The sequence below is a fragment of the Mytilus trossulus genome, chromosome 2, assembly GCF_036588685.1.
Source record: "Mytilus trossulus isolate FHL-02 chromosome 2, PNRI_Mtr1.1.1.hap1, whole genome shotgun sequence".
Taxonomy (NCBI): Eukaryota; Metazoa; Mollusca; class Bivalvia; order Mytilida; family Mytilidae; genus Mytilus; species Mytilus trossulus.
This window is the reverse complement of record NC_086374.1, coordinates 21,221,678-21,247,413: the sequence shown is the minus strand read 5'-3', so window position 1 is coordinate 21,247,413 and position 25,736 is coordinate 21,221,678. Positions and strand designations below refer to the sequence as shown.

Genomic DNA, 25,736 nt, shown 5'->3' with positions numbered 1-25,736 from the left:
AATAAATCGAAAACAATTTAGCGCTGATCGAATCTAAATATACTTTATATTCCTATTTATGTCAGTCTCATTTTTGAGTTTGTAAAAGACCAACTAAATTTTATAATCATCACACTTTCCAACAACTAAGATTGTCGACAAGTTACAAGCCTATGAAAACTTCTAAAGAGCAAAATACTTTTTTCAAAGCTATTTACTTAAAAAAAACATAATAAGAATAAAAAAAAGTTTGAGAGAAATGCCATGTTATACAAAGTGCCATTTTAAGTAAAAAGACCTATTTTATGAAAAAAATGTTTTTATAACGCTAGCAAATTATTACTCAAATGAGGGATTGTTTATCATTTTGGGAACAATTCCACGCTGGCAGGTGTTCACAAACTGTTCAGGGCACCCCCTACACAATACTAGTTAAAATAATATGTAAAAAATACTGGCGATCGCTTTTTGTTAATCTAATATACTATGATACACATATCTAAATTTTTTTTTATTTTAAATAAAATTATATAAAAAAAACCTAATTGCCTTCTATAAACAAGTAAACAACTTGACGACAGTTGCAAAAAACATTACACGATACTTATATATACTTGTAACCGACCTGTTCCAATTGATTCTAATGTTATATTGAAACCACGGGAAGCAGCCTTATCACCTCCTGTAAAGCTGTCAAATTTGATGATCATTGTATTCATTTCTCCGTCGAAAGATGTATCCCAGACTTCATGGTCCGTAGTACCACATCGCCTAAAAATAATCACTATTCATCAGCATAAAAAGTTAGAAAATTGTAGAATCATTTGTTAAACAATTTGTCATTAAATGTCAGGCAATTAACAGCAGTAGTTTAAACAATTGCTATGATCATGAAAGTTTTAATATGCTTCTTTGTAAGATTCTCTTTGAGAATGTGTAAATTTGAATATCTGTACAATTTCACTGTTATTCTAATTACATAAAAAAAAATTCATATATGTTTCATACGTATAGATTACACAACGTACATAGGACCTTTGTTGGCAAGAAGGTCATAAACCATTTCTATCCAGTGATAACACGCATTGTCGTTATTGCTTATATCCATATCGGTAACAGTTGCTCTTATATGGTTTCCAGGATCTCCCTATAAAATTATTAAGACTTAAAATAAATCATTGAAAAAATTATTTGGATTATAATTTGCTAAACTTGACGTGTATTCAGTCTATATAAGTATAATTAAAAGCAGTGCTATGAGTGCCAATAAGACAACTATCCATCCAATCACACAATGTATAAAAAGTATAGAAAAAATATGGGTCAAAGAAAGACCTTCAACACGGAGCCTTGGCCAAACACCGAACAGTCGAAAACCTGTCTTTCTTATTTTACACACAACAATCTTAAAAAAAACCGAATCTCTGAAACCAACTTTTACAGTGGATCAATTTTTTTTTATCAAAGGTAATAATCAAGGGATAAAAATATCGCTGTGAAATCTTTACAAATATCTCTATTAACATATATTCAATACTACATTCAAATATAAACACAATATTAACCACTGCCTATTAAATATATCATTATGTGATTAAAGTGCTTCTCTTTACCTACCTGTATTAACCATGCACACTCCATATCGAGATCATAATTCGATGGGTAATTTGGTGACGTCAGGAAATATGTTTCATCGCCTGATATATTAATAGTACCTCCGCAGTCGACTGAAATTAGTATCAGTACAACATTCATCATGTCATTTGATTAACTCATAATTACCGCCGTTTTTATCATATATACTACAATAATTTCCAAATGATTCATTTTTATCTTTAAATGTATGCGTCAATTCAAAGAATCTTTACTTTTTCAAGTTTTATTTTCCCTATGGAAAAAGTCTTTAGAATCTTTAAACTTGCAACCCTACCTGAAATAAGATATTTTTCAATGTTATCCAAACCTTTGAATAAATTATATTTACTGGATTGATACCACTGCTTATAGACTGTTAGTTCTCGGTGTGTCATCAAATTGTATGATTTAATAATGTCTTCCATAAATAAATGTCCATCAGACACATTTTGACAATATTTACTCATTTAAATGTGTCCTGGACACAATTTCCTATGAAACCCTGTCCTCAGGTATGAAAAAGTGTCCATGAACATGAACATTATTCATTACCATAATATTGTCCAGGAGGACATTTCTTCCACAGGACATTGTGTCCGCCAGGGCATTTTTTTTTTATATTGTTAAAGTAATAAATTATAAAATTATGCATTGCCTTATTATTACTGGACGCTTTTTAACTTTAATTTCAAACTTGAATTAATTGATACTTTGACATAAAAATTGTCTCCTTGGCACTAATACCATCCTTATCTATATCTTTTAATATAATATAATTATGTACGTGTATAATTCAAACTCAAATAAGTAACAGATGATGTTCAGTTTTATTTTCCTTGGAGGACACAATTTAATAACATCCACCATGGAAATGTGTTCTACAGATGAACCATATTTCACAGCAGTTGCTGTAAAATGTTATCCACTTAGGAGACAATATTTCATGGTAATGGACATTATTTATTTTCTATTGCCTTCTTTTTTGACATAATGAATATAGTAAATTTATTCATATTTGATTTTACACTTACTTCTTATTATTATTTTTTCAATGTCATTACCATTTGCTAGGAATTTCTTATAACTTAAATTTCTCAATATTTATTCCATCCATTATTTGTATTTGTTTACATTTGTATATTGATCAATTTCTCATCAATCCTTCATATTTTAATTAAAATTCAAGTATAATAAAACTTTGTAATTACTTTTGTATTACTCCCATGGAGGACACAATCTAATAGCAACAACTATAAAAAATTGTCCTGTGAGTGGACACTATTAGTTATCTACTTTCATATCCGTAGATATTGATATTTTAACACCCTGAAGTACCCCAGTACATCATGAGGCGTAGCCGAAGGGTGTACAGGATACTGAAGGGTGTTAAAATATCCATATCTACGGATAAGAACGTAGATAACGAATTTATCCCCGGTCTTAGTCCGAATCGGGCAAGATTTATGGAAATTCAGGTACAAAGTGTAACGCAAAAACAAAGTTTTTGTCATTATCTAAAAGAGATTTATGGAAATTTGGAAATTTTACATATTTTTTTCCGGGGTGTAGGGTACTACCTTTGGTAGAACCCTACAGGTAGTCAAATATAAGACGTTTTTAATACGGAAAGCGGAGAGAGAGAAACTGGATTGAGTCAAATTTGGCGCTAAATGTTGTGAGCGTTACGCCATAGATGGTGTGACGTCAACGTGGGTAATTTGCATAGCTAGGTCAGTAGTCCCATTCCTTGAAAATGTGTCAGTCAAGTGATGCATTTAATGAAATGAGTGTAAATGATCGAAAATGATCGGCATAATAGGACAAAATGGTTAATGAATTGAGTATTTAATTACAAACATCATGGATAATCTACAGAATTCAATATTTCACAAGGAGCGATCATGGAACTAAGGAAAACTTGCGTGAAGTTCCCGGGATAATCAGACAATGGTTAGCAACGTCCGGGGATATGGATTAGCATCACTCAGGGGCTATAGGTTTTGTTACGACGTACGTTAACCAATCAAAATCCTAGATATATACTAAGCCGGGGATAATATTTCATATTGTAAGCAGTAAAAATCTGTCCTTTTGAGGGACATCATTCCATTGCAATGGACATCATTAAATACCAAATTTCAATGAAAAACTGTCCACATGGACACTTTTTCACAGGACACTATTATTTCTTACAAAATCACTAGTCAGTGTCTGGTTACTGATATGATATACACTATATATTTCTTCTAAACCCCTACTTTGATAAATTACGATTGACTAAGAAAAAAAATAATTCCAAATCCATCAGGCAATACTGACTTAAATCAACTGTGAAATTCTTTTTATTTCCCTTTATTCAGATAGCTTCTAACATTTCTACCCATCTTTAAATTTCTTGAATTCAATTATTTGTTTTTGAGTGTGCCAGATGATGATACATACAGAAAAGTACTTCTGAAGCAGGAATTATTTGAAGTCTACTAGTATACATATTAAAATAGAAAAGAAAAATGTTCAATGCATCACACTACGGTTGAAGACACTGTATACTCAGAATTTACTACTAACAATTGCTTTGATCAAGTTGTTGACAAACAGTGCCAATTAAATCTCCAGGACAAGCACATGAACAAGTTTTATCAACAAATCCTCCGTGCTGACAGGTAGGTGGTGAGACACACGAATCTAAAATAGAAGAACAGATAAGCATATTATTGGAATAGTCCAAGAGAACTTCATTGTCCTTTTTTTCTAAAATATAAAGTAACTGTTTTCAAAAATCCGAAATTAAGATTAATCATAAAAATATCGTTTGAAATATTAACGTGAAAGAATATTACCTTTTAAGAAATTATGCCCACAATAAATCTCTAACATTTGAATACAATTGTATCACTATAGTCCAGTCAATCTAGCATAAATTTGACTCTAACCCGAAAGTAATTGTAGCAGAAGATTTTCAAATTGTAATCTTTAGCATTATACCCCAAATATACACAGAATAAAGTCAAATAAAATCTAACTTGAGGAAGACTAAAAAAATCACCATTTAAAATTCCTATGGAAATTTGCATTGAAAAGGGAGATAACTCTTGCAAAAAAAGGCAGAAATATCAATTAAAATTGATACAAAATTATATTTTTACCACTTCTGTTCATCAGAATGTATTTATTCTTGATTTTTTTAGCGGTCTTTAGAGTATAACAAAAAACTCTAAAGGTGTTTTCATATCTTTTATCAAGCTATAATATCGATTTCGTAATTCATTAGTTCACCATTATTGAATTTTTCAACATGTCAAGGTAAAGAATCGCAAATTTAATCAAAATAATTAAGCATGTATTCTTCTTTTTGTGGTTTTAAGTTTCTTAAAATAGGTAAGTTGCTGAAAAATATAATATGCAGGTATAAACAATACCATTTTTTAACATTTTTTTTTTCAAAATGGTCACAAAGCTTCAAATTTGCAATTTCTTTTATGAAAAATGCACGAAAAAAATAAAACTACCCATAACATTTCGGTTTTGTACATTTCATGAGTAGAAGATTATATAATTTAGTCAAATACAAACTTACAACCCCATCAAAGTATCATACTATACCTAAATGTCAAGTAAAACAACCAAAAACTTACAAAAAAAGACTCATTTTTGTAAGAGTTATCTCCCCTTCCAATGTTAATTTCCAAATGAGATTAAAAATGGGGATTTTGAGGTAGATTTTATGGGACTGTGTAAATAAGGGGCATTATGCTATAGATTAGAACTAAAACATTTTCTGTTGCAATTAGTTTGAGGTTAAATCTTAGTTTGACTGGACTACTATAAACACATAACACATAAGGAATATCTTCGGAAATATTTTTTCCATTGGAGATATATTTATTGTTTTTTTGTGTTGTTCTGTTGTTTCGGTGTTTACCTCTCATAGTTGATGTGTTTTTTCGATTTAAGTTTGAAAACGAAATTTTATTGTAAAACGACTCATACAGAACACTTAATAAACAATGAAATAGGTTTTATCTTTCAACATTTAAACAGTATTAATGACGATATTCTTACCAGTACATCCATAAGCCGCAGTAACATCAGCAATATCATAGAAACTTAGAGTTTTACCAGTTCCTGCAAGGAACTCTTGTCTCCAGTCATGGAATAGTACTGTTTTATCTCCATTTGTTGAGAATGACTAAAAAGATGATGATACAAAACTACAAAATACGCTATAGTTAAAGAAATAAAAGCCTATACAACATGTTGAAGGATCTAATACGAAATAAAGATATAAAGGCAATAGGAATAAATGATAAAAATTATCAACTTAGCACTTTTGTTTTAGGAATAAGAAAGAAAAATAAATATATATTGGATCATTTAAAAAGAGCAACGTGTATGCACTTTTTTTTAGGCAACAGTAGTCTACCGATTTTTGAATCTTGGAAACTCATGAAGTAGACAAATTGACGCTTAACTAAAACAAGATGGAATCTCATAAACTCTAATAGGGGCGAGACTTGTTACGTCGACACTGTATTCGGCCCCTGCTATGTATTCAGTATCTGCAATCCGCCAGTCAAAATGTCATGTTAAATTACATATTAAACTATTGTTTTGTTTTCTAAAGACTTACGTTCTTTGTCTCAATAAACAACCATGACAATATGCGAGCGCCATAAGCTTTGGAGGCGTTTCGTCTACATAAGACTCATCAGTGACGCTCAGATCAAAATAGTTAAAAAGCCAAACAAATACAAAGTTGAAGAGCATTGAGGACCCAAAATTCCCAAAAAGTTTTGCCAAATACGGCTAAGGTAATCTACTCCTGGGGTAAGAAAATCCTTAGTTTTTCGAAAAATTCAAAGTTTTATAAACAGAAAATTTATAATATGACCATATAATTGATATTCTTGTCAACACCGAAGTGCTGACTACTGGGCTGGTGATACCCTCGGGGACGAAACGTCCACCAGCAGTGGCATCGACCCAGTGGTGTAAATAGTTATCAAAAGTACCAGGATTATAATTTTATACGCCAGACGCGCGTTTCGTCTACATAAGACTCATCAGTGACGCTCAGATCAAAATAGTTAAAAAGCCAAACAAATACAAAGTTAAAGAGCATTGAGGACCCAAAATTCCAAAAAAGTTTTGCCAAATACGGCTAAGGTAATCTACTCCTGGGGTAAGAAAATCCTTAGTTTTTCGAAAAATTCAAAGTTTTATAAACAGAAAATTTATAATATGACCATATAATTGATATTCATGTCAACACCGAAGTGCTGACTACTGGGCTGGTGATACCCTCGGGGACGAAACGTCCACCAGCAGTGGCATCGACCCACTGGTGTAAATAGTTATCAAAAGTACCAGGATTATAATTTTATACGCCAGACGCGCGTTTCGTCTACATAAGAACATTTTCCAAGGTGTCTTGTGTTTTCTAAAATAAAAATCACATACTTCTAGATCCGTCTGAGGATTACATTTAATCGTAATATTTTTAAAAGAAACAGCTTATTGTATATACATATAATCACTTTTGCTTAAATGACATATTTTACTTTAGAAAAGAATGATGTGGGAATGGTAGAAGAATATTAAGTGAGACATCTTGATGACTCGGTTATATATCTTTCTATATAAGGATTTGTCTTACCTCCTATATATTTCTAAGACAGGACTGGTTAAGGTTTATTGTACCCTTCTGTAGCCTTTTTTGTACGAACTTTTACATTTGTGGCAAATAAATCACGATTTGCCACAAAGTTCTCTTTTTCTATCAAATGCAATGAAACAGTAAAACATAATGTTTAGCATCAAGTTTCCCCTTGGAATATGTACTAAATGGTCTTTCTCTATTATTCTATTATTCATTATATCTGTAGTTTTGATACAATTGAGGTTTGAAAAATTCGTACAAAAATGGCTACAGAAGGGTATATAAACATTAAGAACAACCGCGTTGGTACTGTGTATAGTCCATATAGGGTTAGTAATGGAGTTGTGTCCCTTTATACAAACAACACGGCGGTGAGTTCAGAAGACGATTAAATGGATAATGAACGATTGAAACTAATTCCATACAACACATTTAAAGCTACCAAGTTGTTATTGTTGAACTTTTTTTATTTTTTTAATAGACCCATGGAAGTTGGATCAGAATACTAACAGTATTGAAGACTTGATTTCTTTTATAGGCCATTAGTTCAAAAAATCATATGTTAAGATAGCCGGTAGGATAAATTCGTTAAATAGTGTTCTACGCTCTCACCCTATATGGAATTTACTGACCTTATATCTACCGTATTATGTCACTAGTGCACTATATAAATTATATTATTAAACTCCTATTATGTTTGAATAATACAATGTTAATGTGGATTATTTTAAAGTTCAGTTTTCAAATACATTTAGTTTGATAAATCTAACATAAAGTTTTAGGGCGGACGAAGATAAATGTCGACTTTACATCAATTCTGATAAGTAAATAAAAACAAGGACAATTTTCGGATAAATTACGACTTATTTTTTCATACAAACAGCATTTGCATAAGTTTTCAATTTATCTATTGCATAGTTAAGCAGAACAATTAGTTATCAAGTCGACGACATGAGTGTCTATGAAGGTGGAAATAAATATACCACGGACGGAAAATATATCAATTGGTTTGTTCTTAAAATTTCGATTTTGTCCTTCCATTTTGTGCATCACGAAAAAATTTCCCAAAAATGGGTAACTACTGCATCAAAAAAGAAGAATCCAGTGCATCTCTATATGTTTGGGCTTGTTTGTGATGAATATTATGTCTTAAAAATGTATTCAATACATCCACTCGCTTCAGATTCTATCATTTTTATATATCAAGGCTACAGGTTGACCATATAACATTAACCAGTCATAGTACTAAAAAATGAAATATATGGGTGGAGTGAAATACCTTTCTAATGAATCAAAAATCACAGAGAAGGTGTGTTCGAATAGCAAACTTTGGCCAATAGTACTTGAAGACAGACTTTCAAGTGGATCTTGAAAATGTAGATCCTCGAAAATGTGTGATAATTAGGGTTAATAGTCTTCAACCACTGAACATTTTTAGTCTGCCCTTCCACAAAGTATTTATTTAGAATGTTTTTTAATGTTTATGAAATTTTGAAATTCCACCTGACAACCGATCAGACATTAGCTACTTTTCTATCGATTAAAACACAACTCGCTTATAAGGATCGTATGGTGCTGTGTGGATATTTTTTTTAGTTTTTTCAAGAGCTCAATTGGCAGCGCGTCATCCCTACGATGGCATCCATTTTTACGATTGTAAAACTGAAATAGCGTAATGAAGATATAATTTTCTTCTAGGTAAAATTTTAAATGGAGATATTTGTTTGAGAAATAATTAAACAGACACCCGAAAATAAAAGAAATGATGATTCTAAATAAGACTTACATATATATTATACATTACATCGGATGCTGGGTCAAATGGAGAAATATCACTTGTTTGTTGTAATTTGTAGTTTACATTTCCCGTTCCTCCTATGATATTACTCATCTCAACAGTCATATAATTGTCTCGGTCCTTTCGAGACATTTCATGATAAGAACCAACGGCATGTAACATTTCATGAATAATTATTCCATTCTGTAAAAGTAACAGTATAACACGAAATATCATAGGAAACAAACACATTATATTATTCATAGTGTCAAGGCTTATCATGTCGATTTGTATTTGTATACTCAAATGCAATCAGTTATTATTTTAATAACGAAAGTTACCGTTTTACCATGGACAAACCAGGTAAAACAAACTATACCTCTTCTGACTAGTCCTAACAGGTCTGTTTATAAATTCAATAAGCTGAAAATAAACTTTGGCCTACGTAGATTCTTAAAATACTTTTTTAGTTATTGTTTTATTTCGATCAAAATCTATAATTGCAGGGAAGCCCCCTAAACAATGGGAACAGAAAAAAATCAAATTTGAAGTTATGCTTTTTTTCTGCGTGGAATTCGATAAGATCTTAATTCTTTAAAGACCATTTTTAACTTTTTTCTAAAACCTATTCATACTTTGTCTTTTATTATTATTTTTTAGTATCATTTTAATTATTAGAAAGATTTTAATTTGAATTGAAATTGTAATATGTAGTGCTTTAAGGAGGACCAGTTATGATATTTGAATATCCCTTTGGCATCTTATGCCTTTCTCTAATAAGAACAGTTATATCCGTTGATGTAAATCATATTATTTGGAATGAGAATAACAATTAAAAAATAATTGTACTGTTAGTTATAAAAGAAACAAAAAACAAAAATACCATATACAGACCGTTAAACAGCTGCTTCTCTTCAAATTTACATATTGGGGAATGTATCTGATTTGTCCAACATACGAATTGCAACCGCTACAAGTAGTAAGAAAATAATTGATTAAAAGTATGGATGTGCATGCAAAGCTTTAACAGGCATTTCATAACGAACTTTTCTAGTGTACACCATTAATTATGTTTTCTTGAGTTATAACAAATGAATCATGGTTAACTGTGGTGAAAAAGTACAGTGTTCTTTAAGTCCGGTTTGAAATGAGAACGTTTAATATGATGCCTCATGTAGGGCTATTTGAAAAGATAATATACGAAAAAAAAACCAACCCATTCGTGGATACTTATGATCTAACTGTAAATCAAGTGTTCACCGGTAGCAAACAAGTTTTTGTATTCTATCCCAAATCAATGAAATATCATGGAATTTTACAAGTGAGAGGTTTAGCTAACTATAACACGAGGTTTAATCCACCATTTTTTCTACATTACAGTTGTTGTTCATTCGTTTGATGTGTTTAAGGTATCGATTTCGTCATTTGATTATCGAATTTCCGTTTAGACTTTTCCTCAGAGCTCACTTTTTTGTGATATTTCTTTTTGGTAGAATTTTCCTTTTTTAGAATTTTGTTCATAGGTTCAATTTCAGAAAATTATTATGATTTGAACACATTAACAACGTGGATATAACTATCGAGAATACGAGGCTTTTCAGAATTTCATGAATTCTTGTATCTTATATAAGTTAGAAATAAATAATGATTAGTCTGGAAAAAGATCAGATTTAACGCATTTAGCTTCATGAAGAGACGAACACAATCTGGTCTCTTTACAAACTTCTGTGGCTATTTTTATTCCATATTAAAGCTAGCTTTATTCCATATTAAAGCTAGCCGTCGTCATATCACAGCATAACTTTGAAAATATTTTGTTGTGTGCTTAAAGTAAATAACACACGACAAAATGAAATGTTTGAACGCATGAACAACTAGTTCAACCAAATCACAGAATGTTCCCGTACCAGATCAGACTTTCTGTCTTTTGCGTTGCTCGGAGTGAGATAAAAGGAGTCGGGTTTTTGTGGTTGATATTGTATGTTATACTGTGTGGTATTCTTGATGATTCTTGTAAACATTATTGATATGATATAAATACTTTTGACACATTGAATGATGTTCCTATATATACTCACGTTCCATCATTAAAATAAACGTAATGATCATGTGTATTGCTGTCATATGGAATCCACTGTACACATGTTTTTCTATTAAAATCTGCTATTGCATTAAGAATTTTTGTTCTTTCGTCAGCAGCTGAAAATTAAAAAAATTCTTCATAATTTAATGTTTTTGGTGGCTTCGCCAGAAGGAGAAAGAATAATGATACAACTGGGCTTTATCTTTATATATAAGGCTAATATGTCAAAGATGTTTTCTGAACTGATATAGTAAGCAGTATTTCACCTGTAAAAAAGCCCCAAAAAGATATAGATCTGCAAATAAATGAATCTAATAAGGTATTAAAGAATAGTGAATAAGATGAACAAAATACATAACTATATTCTTTAATAAAGGTGTCATGGAGAACAACTACGAGGCTTTGTTATTGTGTCGAATGTTTGAATCATCATACATGATGAAAGTAAAAGGGTTGCTGCTCACAAGGAAGCTATTATACCAAGAGTTCCAACTGGTGAAGTTGAACTCCCTTCGTAAAATTTACGGACGCCATCACGAGTTGGTTGACCGTTACGGAATAACCGTTTCACAAATGATATCTGATATGTTCCCTTCGTCGTAACTACAGCCCCTTCCCTTTCATGAATGTGACCTACCGAATTAGACTATTTACCGGATTTGTTATCACATAAGCAACACGACGGGTGCCACATGTGGAGCAGGATCTGCTTACCCTTCCGGAGCACCTGATATCACCCCTAGTTTTTGGTAGGGTTCGTGTTGTTTATTCTTTAGTTTTCTATGTTGTGGCATGTGTACTATTGTTTGTCTGTTTGTCTTTTTCATTTTTAGCCATGACGTGGTATCTTTCGTCCCTCTTTTACATTTATATATCTCTATATCTATAATGTCTTTAAAATAATATAAAATTTAAAGAAAACGATTCGAATATAAGAAATAGCCAAACAAACAAAACTAATTAGATATAATGAATAAGAATGAATTAGATCAAATAAAAACTGAACTATATAAATTGATAAAGATGTTCTAGAGATATAAATGTAAGGGTCTGTTCGATTGTCGAATGATAGAATCATTTAGTTGTTTTTAAGACTATAAGTGATGGTTGGAGGTTAATTTATGTTGCAAGTCAAAATCAATTATCAAAAACATCGGCACAAATTCAATTTGATCTGAAACCTTAAATTTACACATACATGCTTCATAGTGACAAATATGCAAACTATCAGAAGAGTTTACCGACGTTTATAAACTTATTTGGGAAATACAAACCAAGCTTACCGGAATGATTCGAATTTACTCAAACTTTAACGATACTGATTACATCTAAATGTTACCTCTGTGTCATCTCTTATGAATGCATTACAAGCCATGCTCTCTTCGAAAATATCATACAAGGGGTATGACACGATCGATAATTTACAAATTATATCATATGAATATGAAAGTGTAACATCTAAGAAACAATCAATAAATTTACATTTACAGCTTCAAGACGAATATCGAACCATCAGGTCTAAATATTGGTTAAAAAGGCCTTGATATTGCGCTTTATTCGTCGACTTATAATATTCTTTTTGCATTGCCAAAATAAAAACTATTTGTAAGGTGGCCAGAGAATTTCAAATGTTAATCTTTGGCGGGTTGAAGACTTGTTATTGTTTCGAGATGAACATTTCAGCGACCGAGTTTTCGGCTCTCCCTTGACACCATTTGGGACGAATAATGGCTGACCAGTGTTAAGAGATAGATAGCCATATCTTTTGAACGTAAAAGACACCTTTGTAGATTTAAAAAAAGAACAGGCTGATGCCGCCACAAGGCAGCACTCGCACCCGCAATGTGGAAAGGGATTTATATAAGTCGCAAAACTTGTTTCCAAATCCGGTATAAATAAATATAAGCTTATTCCTTAAATTCGATATTAGTGCAAACAATGTATGGATAATAAATTATCCACTAATAATCATGTATACACCATGTATTTAAATTATGCAACCATTGATTTCCAGATTTAACGGTGAACACGTTATTTGAATGTTTGAAAACGCAACTTGTTGACTGAGGTTGGTAGGAGACAAAAGGCTATACAATTGTCATTTTATTTTTTATGATTCAATTCCTTCATTTGGTAACTATAATACATGTATTTATGTATATGTTAAAATATAATAAAATGTACCGTAAAAGACTTGAATGTTGTATTTTTGCAAAAGACTTTAATGTAAATCAACTTACTAAACGTTGAATTAATCTCATAAGGAACAATTTTTCCCGGCCACAACTTGATATTTGGGGCAAAATTTCTCTTAGATGGATCCTGAAAAAGAAACAAATATATACCAGCATTAAAACTATAAGAACTATGAGGACAGAAAGCTATGTTTTACAGGTTCCCTTTAAGTCGTGTGATAATTTCGTTTACATTCATTACGAGATGTAGAAGTAATGGCGAGAAAAAACTTACAATCCTGGTATCTTTGATGAGTTTATGCGTATCTTAATTAAATAACATAGGGTTATTTATGTACTTGTTATTTTTATCTTTTACTTTAAAGTTCATTTTTGTGACTATCCATTTGACGTGTCACTGTACATTGACATTTTTTTTTTATATAGTAACTATGATCATTAAAAAATGTCGACTGTTATACCGCTATTGTTTACACTTTTATCTATTACGTCTGTTCCTTTTGTTAATACATTGTTGTAACTGTATCTGAATTTGATCGTCTGGCACACAATTGAGAGGTTTAGCTCGCTATAAAACCAGGTTTATTCAACCTTATTGTTTACAAACGAAAATGTCTGTACGAAGTCATTAATAATTATGTCAGTTGTTATAAATTCGTTTGATGTGTTTGTGTTTCTAAGTTTTATATTTTATTAGGGGCTTGTCGCTTAGAATTGTCTTCAGAGTTCAATATTTTGTAATTTTTCTTTTACCAAATGAATAATTCAACAGATCATTGTCACGGTCACCGAAAAATCGTGCATCTAGGGCGGGCTAAGCTTACCCTTAAACAATAAAATATAATAATAGTTCCGAAAAATGGACGCCACACGAAATCACTAATGATATGAAGAACTAAACCTTAAAAATATAGCACAGAACTTAAGGTCAAACTTAGGACATGCGCTAAAATGTCGATCAATAATACAGAAAATTAATGTTTGACTCGCTTCGCTATCTTCTAAGTTTCAGATTTTTGGTACCCCTTTCGGCTGCTGTTCTGTTACAATGTTGAATTGGTATACAATATTGTAAACCTTATTCTTAAGCAAAAATATGCATTATCTAAACAAGGTTCTAAAGCATTGTTTTTATACTCTTATGAAGCTCGATACGCTTTTTGGGGGAACCTAATAACAATGATTTATTTTTTATTTCATATTGTTATATTTTTTTGTCATTGGGGGTTAGAGGATGCTGATAACAATTGCAATATGTTTCGCTTAACCACTTGAACAAACTATGAATAATACGACAAGGTGTGCGGACTTAAAGGCGGTGATGAAAATTGCTTCGTCGCAAATGTCTATTTTAGGTCTGTTTCAACAGTCAAAGTTGACCTTAGATTCATTAAACTGTGTTTGATGTATTCATAAAAAAGAAGATGTGGTAATATTGCCAATGACACAGACATTAACATCTATAGGTCACCGTACGGCCTTCAATAATGAGCAAATCCAATACCGCATAGTCAGCTATAAAAGGCCCCGATTTGACAATGTAAAACAATTCAAACGATTTTGTAAATGTATATATACTGGTCAACAAAAGAAACGACACACAAGTTTGAACTAAGATTTATCATGAAATAAAATAAATACGAAAAACTGTTAAAATATTTACAAAGCAAAGGCATACAGTATGATTAAAAAAATTTGACCAAATTGGAAAGTTAGAAAATATCGAGTTATTGAAGAAAATGATGACAAGAATCGGCACTTGATTTCGAGGATTATAATTGAGTATTCAAATATCTGCAAAGGCATTCAAATTTTTAAGCAGACATTGTTTAAGTTTAAAAGTTTTAAGTTATGATACATTTTTTTATTTTTTTGGGGGGGATAAAAAAAAACGATTTTTGAAATAACAAAAATTCACCAATTCATTAATCAATGGGTTCAATGAGAAAATAACACTATGTAAAAGTAAGACCGATTCGGCAATTATTTACCTCGGTGTATTGTATCCAGTTTGGAAAATGCATTACCTTGTATCGTTTCTTTTGTTGACTAGTGTACGAAGTCGAAATTCTATCCTTATCGTTCATATGTTTTTTTCTAGTGACAGCCGAAATGTTTTGTCCATCATCATAAGCTAAATATAGTTCTTTTATAATCTTATCACTAGACATTGCTTTTATATTTGTTCAAGACTGCTGTATTTAATTTAAATTTAAATGTTGTCATAAACTCAAACTCTCTATGTTAAACTACTCACAGAAGGAGGGTCTGGATGATAATCTAAGTTGTCTGCGATGGCTCTCGTTGAATTCTTGGTATTACGTCCAATGGGCTAAAACAGAAAGAAATTAAAATTGTCATGAATATGGTTATTGCAATAAAGGAAAAACGCATACATGCACAATTACCATTATGTGAGTACTATGCAATTATATCACTTTCGTCATTGTTATTTTTATTTGATAGAAAACTATTTTAAATGTATAAACTTACCACACATCTTTCATATCAAGTATGATATAACATGTGATTCTTCCAAAGCGAATGTATATATCATCAAAAACCGCTTTTTTATGTAACAAAAAGGAATACTTTACATATGCAGTGTCCAATGTAAATATTTGGAATACATTGCGTCCGAAGTGTGGAACGCTAAAACCCCAAAAATTGAAATTCTAAGAATTTAAGTAAATATAAGAAAATGAACTTTTTTTCGGGTTCGTGCGCGACCAAATGTTTAAATGTTAAAAAAAATCGTTTATGAGCATCCTAACTGATAGCCTGTACAAAACATATATTTCAAGTCATCATCATCATTATATATTTAAAAATAAAATAAAATATATAAACAGATTTAAGAACTTACTGATAACACCCCAATATCACAAATGAATCCAATAACTTTATTTTAAAAACAATTACACCAGAACCCCCTGCGTAAATCATTTAGGTGCTATCTATTGATCAAAATTTCCAGCTTCCAGGTTATCTAATCAAAACATTAAATATGATAAGTAAAACCAGTTGATTTAGCTTGATGCAATAACGGATTGTAGAATACTTCGTGTCTCATGGATAAGACATCAATAAATTCTATCATCTTACCCTTAATCCTCAACAAATTGGACAATTAAAAATTGAAACTATTTTCTAAATTTTGTTTTAAATTTAAAATGAACATACTTTGACAATAAATAGAAACATCACCAAATTATGTCATCATACCCTGAACCGTGAATGAACGTGAAAATTATAAAGATAGAAAGATTTTCTCAAATATTGTTTTTAAACTAAAATAAACATACTTTTACAATATATAGAGACTTTTATGTTACAGTAAAAGGTTGCGAGGATTTTTTTGCTATTTTTAGCGATCGATTATCATTAATCCGTGGAGGTTTTTCAAAATTTCAAAAACAATAATTTCAAACAATGTGTATGAGCATCATAACTCAGAGCTTCTGCAATACATATATATCCAGATATCGTCATCAAACATTTTAAAGCACTTACAATTTTAAAATATGTAAACAAATCTTAGAACTTTCTGATGATACCCCATTATTGCAACTTTAGTTCAAAAGAGATACATCAAAAACTAAGAGGGCGTTCAAATACCCTAGTCGAAAAAATAACCCAGACAGATCAATGATGAAAAAGCAGAAAGACAAAAAACAAGAGTCATTACAGACAAAAGTGACCAACATGAAACCCCCGTGTAAAGCATTTATGTGGTAACAATTGTTCTACATTTCCAGCTACCAGGTTATTTAATCAAATTGTAAAATGAGCTGATTATGCATGGTGCAGTAAGAGATAAGTGAATACCTCCTGTCTAATTCTGGCTAAGAAATAATAATCATCGTACTCTGAACCGTGAACGAATGCGAAATTAAAAATGGAAACTATTTTCTCAAATATTGTTTTTAAAATAGAATTAACATACTTCGCAACATATAGAGAGTTTTATGGGTCAGTTAAAGGTCCGAGTACCTTTTTGCTAATTTAAGTGATATATTGTCATTCGTCGAAGGAGGGTTTCAATATTTTGAATTGATAATCATAAAGAATATATAAGTTTAAACTTGCATAGTATTGCTATTTTTCTCATTTGGCTTTTCACATGCTATAGTTCTTGATAAAGGCCGTGTGTTTAGCTATCGTAATAGCCGCTATTGAATAGTTGCCATTCTGTATCATATACCATCTCCTTATTTGCATATCAATTTTGTTTAGTGTATTTAAAAATGTGTAATAGTACATCTTACACTGTTGCTGATTGTATTACTTAAAAGAACATGAATCAAAATTTTCAGATAAGAAAAAAAAAGGAAAAGGGGGATTGTGGAATACAATCAAATACAGTCTACGACGACGGTCAATGCATATTTTTTCAAATGACAAAATGAAGATTATTTTAACACTGAATACATATATTATCTATGAAGTAAATTGTACCTGGTGTATTTGTCCGTGGTCATCAATACTCATTTCATTCAATAAAAACGCCAAATCCGAATCAGGGTCAAGATCCTGTGAATAAAATAAGTATAAATAAAGGCAACAGTAGTATATTGCTGTTCAAAACTCGTAAATCGATGGACAAAAAACAAAATCTGAGGGAAACACATTAAATAAAAGAGGAGAACAACCACACAACATTAAAATGTAACACAATCAATGATTTCAAGTGTGAATTGATCGTCAAACATTGTTTTGCGGTGCCGACTTGTTCTTATATCCGAGAGCCTAGTTTGAGAATGGTTTGACCGTGGTACGTCACGGTCTAAGTCAAAACAAAACATGAAATGTGTCGACCCAGACTTTTGCCGGCAAGTTTATATCTAAAAAATGATGTGATATCCCAATCAGACGAAAAGCCCTTTTTTAATGATTTCTTTGTTTGAAATTTAAAAAAAAAACTCTTTATAATGACACAATGAAAGTTATGGCAATTGTTATCGATTACAGCTTTTGATTTTAGTTTTCAGCCAACAGTCATATGCTCACATATTGCTTTACATATATGACAATTCTTTACTTTTAGATTCAATGTGTGTTTAGTTTATTTTAGTTTATCAGATTACTGTCCCAAGATAGTACTCCATTATTGTTTTGCTCTCTCTTAAAATGCATTTATATTACTTTGTTTGAGTCTATAATCATTGCACAGAAAACTGAACATTGGACAACAAGCCCTCTCGTATGATGATAAATTCATTCGGTTACTATTTGTGTTTTTTACTTTTATTTGTCTCTCCCTAACCGATTTACGATATGTTTAGTTACTCGTGCTAAAATTCATTGATGAATTGTTCACACATAATGGTTCACTTAATGGACTTGTATGCGACTGTCATACAAGTGAAAGGTTGAGCTGTATATAAAACCAGGTTTAATCCCTTCGTTTCTTCAAGAGGATATTTCTGTACTATGTCAGGAATATGCTTAATTTTCGTTTAATGAGTTTGAGCTTTTAATTTTTCCATTTGTACAGTTACTTTCCGAATTAAATTTTTCTTCGGTTCGGTATGTTTGTTATTTTACTTTTGATAAGATGCGCTGTAAAGTGGTTTGAAAGAAATGACGTAACAACTTATCGCATATATACGTGTGATCTTGTTTTTTCATCAGCTTATCAACCATCGCTGTTTGTTGTGATTATAAGGATTTACATGTTTTTTAAATCATATTCGCGTTTTACTTTGAAAGTTTAGAATCTATTTAAGGTTCTTCATTTCGCTTCTTAGAGGCATAAAACTAAATAGGTTAATTCCATAAGAATATCAATGACATCTTATATTCCAATATTGATTTCATTATTTAAATCCTCGTTTTGTTTTTACAGATGAAAAAAAAACCGTTAATATTGGCCACTTATCAACAGACGATTCTTTCTATTAACTCTACTTAAAATAAGACAACTCTTTCTAAATAACATTTATATCATATATTAAAAAAATGAACGAAGGTATTAAGAACTAATAATCATGCAATGTCAAAACCATTGATTTAATTCAGTTCAACCTTCTTATTTAGATTAAATGTTTTAAGGATGGTGAATAGTAATTTATTTCTCAGAATAATAGTTCAAAAAACATACCGTTATATTATCAAGTTTGTACCCCTCTTCGAAACCCTTTTTTTGATCAAGTGTCCGTAAATTTTCCTTAAGTTGTCTGTTGCCTTGAAAGGCATTACCATTGCTGATATAGCTTTCGTCTTTATCCTGTAATTGCCTGTGTTGTTTTATCTGAAATAATCGTATTAAACAATGCAATGTTGTATATGTTATCAAGGCCACACGTATCAAAGCATAGTTACATGTACAATTTGTAAAAAAGAGCTTTATACAAAGAAACAAATAGCAAAGTACTGTACGATGAACGGGGTGTTCTTCTATTCCTCAAAACATCTGTGATACAATTTTGTACTTAGTATACCGGAAATATATTAGCAATAATTGAAATTAAGACACGTATGTGTAAAAATAGTTGTCTTACAGAACAAAAACATACATTATTTATTTATTGACATAAGATTCCACGGATTTTGATGGTGGAACATTAGATCATAATGCTAGCCTAATTTAACGTCTTTTTCGTAATATTAAAATAATGTGATTTCGTATTATTTATACCAAGACAAATGCACATGAAAAACCTAAGGAAAATGATGAACGTTTAGTTCAGGTCTATAATATAACATCATATCATACGTTTCTTTATGATAAATATTTTGATTTGAGCGTCACTGATGAGTCTTATGTAGACGAAACGCGAGTCTGGCGTACTAAATTATAATCCTGGTACCTTTGATAACTATTTAAACCACTGGGTCGATGCCACTGCTGGTGGACGTTTCGTCCCCGAGGGTATCACCAGCCCAGTAGTCAACAATTCGGTGTTGACATGAATATCAATAATGTTGTCATTTTTATAAATTTCCTGTTTACAAAACTTTGAATTTTTCGAAAAACTAAGGATTTTCTTGTCCCAGGCATAGATTACCTTTGCCGTATTTGGCAGAACTTTTGGGATTTTTGGATCTTCAATGCTCTTCAACTTTGTACTTGTTTGGCTTTATAAATATTTTGATTTGAGCGTCACTGATGAGTCTTATGTAGACGAAACGCGCGTCTGGCGTACTGAATTAGAATCCTGGTACCTTGGATATCTATTTACACCACTGGGTCGATGCCACTGCAGGTGGACGTTTCGTCCCCGAGGGTATCACCAGCCTAGTAGTCAACACTTTGGTGTTGACATGAATATCAATAATGTGGTCATTTTTATAAATTTCCTGTTTACAAAACTTTGAATTTTTCGAAAAACTAAGGATTTGCTTGTCCCAGGCATAGATTACCTCAGCCATATTTGGCACAACCTTTTGGAATTTTGGATCCTCAATGCTCTTCAACTTTGTACTTGTTTAGCCTTATAAATATTTTGATTTGAGCGTCACTGATGAGTCTTATGTAGACGAAACGCGCGTCTGGCGTACTAAATTATAATCCTGGTACCTTTGATAACTATTTACACCACTGGGTCGATTACACTGCTGGTGGACGTTTCGTCCCCGAGGGTATCACCAGCCCAGTAGTCAACACTTCGGTGTTCATATGAATATCAATAATGTGGTCATTTTTATAAATTTCCTGTTTACAAAACTTTGATTTTTTTCGAAAAACTTAGGATTTTCTTGTCCCAGGCATAGATTACCTTAGCCATATTTGGCACAACTTTTTTGAATATTAAGAGATAACAAATTAGGGATATATCTATAAAGGATAAATCATTTCCTGCATGTATGACATAAACACGCTTATATATTTTATAGATAACCACACTATTTCACGAGACAAATTAGCTTCTTTGGGCGTGTTATATGGGATAAATGTAATGAAATATACCATAAGCTGCAATATTCTTGTATCAGCAACCAGTTGTACCTATGAAATACACATGATGAAGCTAGTTCCTGGTCGGATCCAGGATTTTTGAAAAGGGCCATAAAGTGAAGAAATACCACAGAAATACCACAGAATGTAGCTATGCTAGTTGTTACCCATTCGTTTGATGTGTTTGGACTTTTGATTTTGCCTTTTGATTTTTGATTTTCCTTTTTGAATTTTCCTCGGAGTTCGGTATTTTTGTGTTTTTACTTTTTACACATTTTTGTGGAATAATTTCTCAAAATGATTTTTTTTTCGATCAATGAGGGTACGCACATCCTCTACTCCCTCTGGAATCCTCAACTGAACTAGTTTGTCTATGGAAATATTGCATCAAGCTTTTGTCTATATAACAGCTAATCTTTAAACACAATCTACACTATTCAGAAAATTATAATCTAATTTGGTAAATGCATCAGTTAATTTTAAACCTGATTATCGTTACTATAATTAAACCATATACTATTTTCTAGTTTAAGAATGCTTTTCAAACTTACCTCGCGTAATTGTCTTCCATTAATGGTATCCAGTTCATTTATGGTTTCTGCTACTTCTTCTATATGAAAAAAGGAAAATGAACACATTTCCTAAATATAGGTTCTTTAATTCATAAATTCTTCGTTTGAGTTTTTTTGTACAAATAAATAACTATCAAGCAAGAAAGGAAAAATAATTAAAACGAGTCCTCGTTCTCCCCAAACGAGTTACTAGATACACAAAAAGACATAAAAATAATGATTAAAAATAGAATATATAATAATCACCCCTATAAAAATAGAAAAAAACCCAAACACGACTGTGTCCATAGTTCACGGATGTCCCTCTTGTACTATCATTTTCTATGTTCAATGGTCCGTGAAATTGAGATAAAAACTCTTATTTAGCATCAAAATCAGAACGATCATATCATAAGGAACATGTGTACTAAGTTTCACGTTGTTTGGACTTCAACTTCGACAAAAACTACCTGGACTAAAACTTTAAAATGAAGTGGAACAGACGTACGAACGAACGAACGGATAGACCGACGAACAAACAAACATATGGACGAACAGACAAACAGACGCACAGACCAGAAAACTTTAATCCCCTCTTCTATCGTAGATGGGTCATAAAAATAAATAAGATAATTTTATTTAGAGTTTTTATTTAGTTTGAAATTTAAAAAAGGAACAAAACTAGAACAAACATATGCAATTTAAGCTCAGTATGTTTTCCTCCTCTAAAATATAGCTCCCTGAAGCATAGGTTTTATTTCTGATAAGTGAACGCGAATGTAGCTGTCTTTGCTGATATTTTTATAACATTTCGATTTAAATGAGGCTTTCCACTTTGGTATTAAATTTTGAATATTGACCGATAGCATTGGTGCAGTCCAACCTTAATAACTGGCTTGAAAATACGGATAATAGTTTTATAAAATGTTCAGTGATAAAAATAGGACATATTTGATATTAAGAAATGTAAATTCATATAGTTAATTAGCGTCCAGATTTGTCTACACTTTTGAACTTTTTCGATTATATCAGCCCTTTATCGTATGTATAAGGTATACATTTTGAATTTTATATTAGTTCAATCATCACTTAATAAAACTTGTGCACGAACATGCAAACCTGATGCTTACATTGCTACAGCTCAAAGTTATTAGTTTTGTATTGCAAACCAGTGTTAGAAATGTCAACTACAGACTTCTGATTGTATTCTTGTTTTCAAAAATAAAATGTTACGAAATCAATATCTGATGTCGACAAGCTGATTTTCAACAAAAGTCGTTCGTTCGTTCGTCTGTTTGTCCGTTCCTCTGTTCGGTCATTCGTCCCGCTTCAGGTTAAGGTTTTTGGTCAAGGTAATTTTTTTTATGAAGTTGCAGTCCAATCAACTTTAAACTTTGTACAGATGTTCCCCATGGTATAATCTTTATAATTTTAATGCCAAATTAAAGTTTTGATCCCAATTTCACGGTCCATTGAACATAGAAAATGATAGTGCAAAGTTCAGATTAAGTTTTTGGTCAAGGTAGTATTGATGAAATTGAAGTCCAATCAACTTGAAACTTAGTACACATGTTCCATATGATATGATCTTTCTAAATCAATTGAACATGGAAAAGGATAGTGCCAATTGGACATCCTTGTACTACGGGCACATTCTTGTTCTTTTACTATTTCAGAATCTAAATCGAAGACGGCTTTCAAAATTCCTAGTAAAATCCGGGATTTGTATTTTATAATGAGATCAAGAAGGATCAACAAATGACTGAGTTGAGCATACCAATGGGCATTCAACATACCTTTTAAGTGTAAATAATTTTAGTCAGAAAGAAAATAATCATAGGTATTATGTAAAACAATTAAAAAAAACAACGGTCAGATTTATGATTAAACAAAAAACAGCTAAAACTGTAGCAGACAGCAATAATTGCATACCGTTTCAAACTACAGGCTCCTTATATTGAAGATTCCGTCTAAAATGTTTTGCAGTAGGTAGGAAAATGAAAATGAAATAATAATCTATTTAATATAAATAGCTTGGTGGTCGCTTACCTTTCTTTAAATGAACAGCTCCAGACAAAACTGCAACATGAACCAGAAGAATAGCGTGACTGAAATACATTTCTAGTCAATTTAGTTGTGTCATCGGCAATCAAAATAGCTATAACTTTTAACTGGACTTCAACCCTTTAAATACTCGAGTCCCAACGAGTGATGCTCAACCTGAAACATCTTTCAATTGGTCCTTATGAATAAATTTTGAACGATTGGGTTTTATTGGCTACGAATTATTTACAAGAAATAGAATAATGAGGATCTTTGATGAATGACTTCATGTTTGTCGATATGACATTTAAAAGTGATAATATCGTCATGTATACTCTTTGAGATTTTTATAATGTTGAAACGAGGGGTTTCCAAAGAATTGTAAAGAGTTGGTTCAAATATGTCTATATTCTTTGTGGTATGTTAATATAATGCGATTGTAACTTTTTATCAAGTTTTATCTATGTTTCATAGAACATAACAAAAATAGGAGATTTAAATAGAAACTTCATTAAACACACGACTGACGTAAATATACCAAACTGATATGCCTAGTATCCTTTATGAATTTTCATATATACTGTAATGATGCCACTGCCTACAAAACACATAAATGGTCCGGAGCACAATATATCGTCTCTTGATTTTCGTTGTCTACAAATTGGGTCCTTACTGTGGACAGTGTATCAATAGCACTTTTGTATACACTTTAAAAAAAACATTTCTTTATACTTTATGCATAAAATTGTTAGTAGGGGGGAATTCCATATTATTAGAGTTTTAAACTACATGTTGATTTTTTAGAAACAAACAGTTGCGATTCTTGTAACTTGCGAGATTTTTCATTGTCACTTTTAAAACATTCGTCATTTTTATCCACATACCCAAAGAATATCCTAGTATATATTTGGAAATTCCTTTAAATTTCTGAACGTTATGTTTCTGAAAATTCATGTTCTGATCAACTTTATATTAACAGACATAGGCCATACGTGCAATACAATTCAATATATTGAGTTATCTATTGTAAACATGTGAATATTCAGTTATTTTTTGGAGGGAATTTAGGGAATTTGAATTAATATTATAAAATCAGAAATGCAAACAACAAAACTTTAAGGACAACCGTTTAATAGCAGCATTTTTGTTTCTTTTGATACTTATTTTAAGTTGAAAACAGGCCAGACAATTCATGTTTAAAATCATCTGTCCAATCCTATCGCACGCAAAGAAAAATCAAAGTTCATCCCTCACACTTAAAAAAACCCAATTACACCACTATTTTGAAATATTTACAGGGACTCATTTCTATGTCTTCGATTTGTCAACTAATGTTAACAAATACTACTGGGAAGTCTCATTATTTTCTAAGATAAGTGGTGTTACAAACAAACACATAATACTCCGTTAATATTGTTATGTATATCTCTTGTGCTTAATTATTACGAAAGTCAAAGTTATAATTTTCAATTACTCAATTTGTATGGGTTAATATGACTACTCTGCCAAAAATTTAAAAACGATTTCTGATAGATTAGGATATATCAAAGTACAGATTATGATAAGTGCATATACATATGATAATATCATTAGTTCATAATAAACCAAAACGTCAATTTTATCAATTGTATACATATGTTAAAATCTTTTTTATATTTCTATTGCTAAAACTGTGTGACTATCGAGACTATCGGAATTAATATTCCATGGATAAATCCTAATACGTCTAAATATGTTAATGAGATAAACGCTTTGTAAATTTCGTGCTTTCGAACATCTTTTATGAATATAACTTTTACATGGGAAAGTAACAGGACAACATTAATTCGTGGGACCAGACTAGAACTCAGAATCACTACATTTTGATGGCGTTGATAAAAAAACTGTTTAAGATTTACCAATATTTTTTTTTGG

At 31.3% G+C, this 25,736-nt stretch overlaps 1 protein-coding gene across 1 annotated transcript in view; it reads right to left on the bottom strand.

The window, feature by feature from the left end:
• LOC134706719 (serine-rich adhesin for platelets-like) overlaps positions 1-23,951 on the bottom strand; it is a 43,586-nt gene extending 19,635 nt beyond the window's left edge. The window contains exons 1-14 of the mRNA XM_063565907.1: positions 23,829-23,951; positions 21,780-21,838; positions 19,432-19,581; positions 17,787-17,861; positions 15,586-15,660; positions 13,374-13,455; positions 11,129-11,249; positions 9,945-10,020; positions 9,060-9,254; positions 5,677-5,803; positions 4,183-4,299; positions 1,597-1,706; positions 1,008-1,126; positions 605-750 (exon numbers count right to left, since the gene is read on the bottom strand). Coding sequence (XP_063421977.1) covers positions 605-750; positions 1,008-1,126; positions 1,597-1,706; positions 4,183-4,299; positions 5,677-5,803; positions 9,060-9,254; positions 9,945-10,020; positions 11,129-11,249; positions 13,374-13,455; positions 15,586-15,660; positions 17,787-17,861; positions 19,432-19,581; positions 21,780-21,838; positions 23,829-23,898 — 1,522 coding nt within the window. The 5' untranslated portion in view covers positions 23,899-23,951. The remainder of the gene's footprint in view (positions 1-604; positions 751-1,007; positions 1,127-1,596; positions 1,707-4,182; positions 4,300-5,676; positions 5,804-9,059; positions 9,255-9,944; positions 10,021-11,128; positions 11,250-13,373; positions 13,456-15,585; positions 15,661-17,786; positions 17,862-19,431; positions 19,582-21,779; positions 21,839-23,828) is intronic.
• Positions 23,952-25,736: the final 1,785 nt, after the last annotated feature.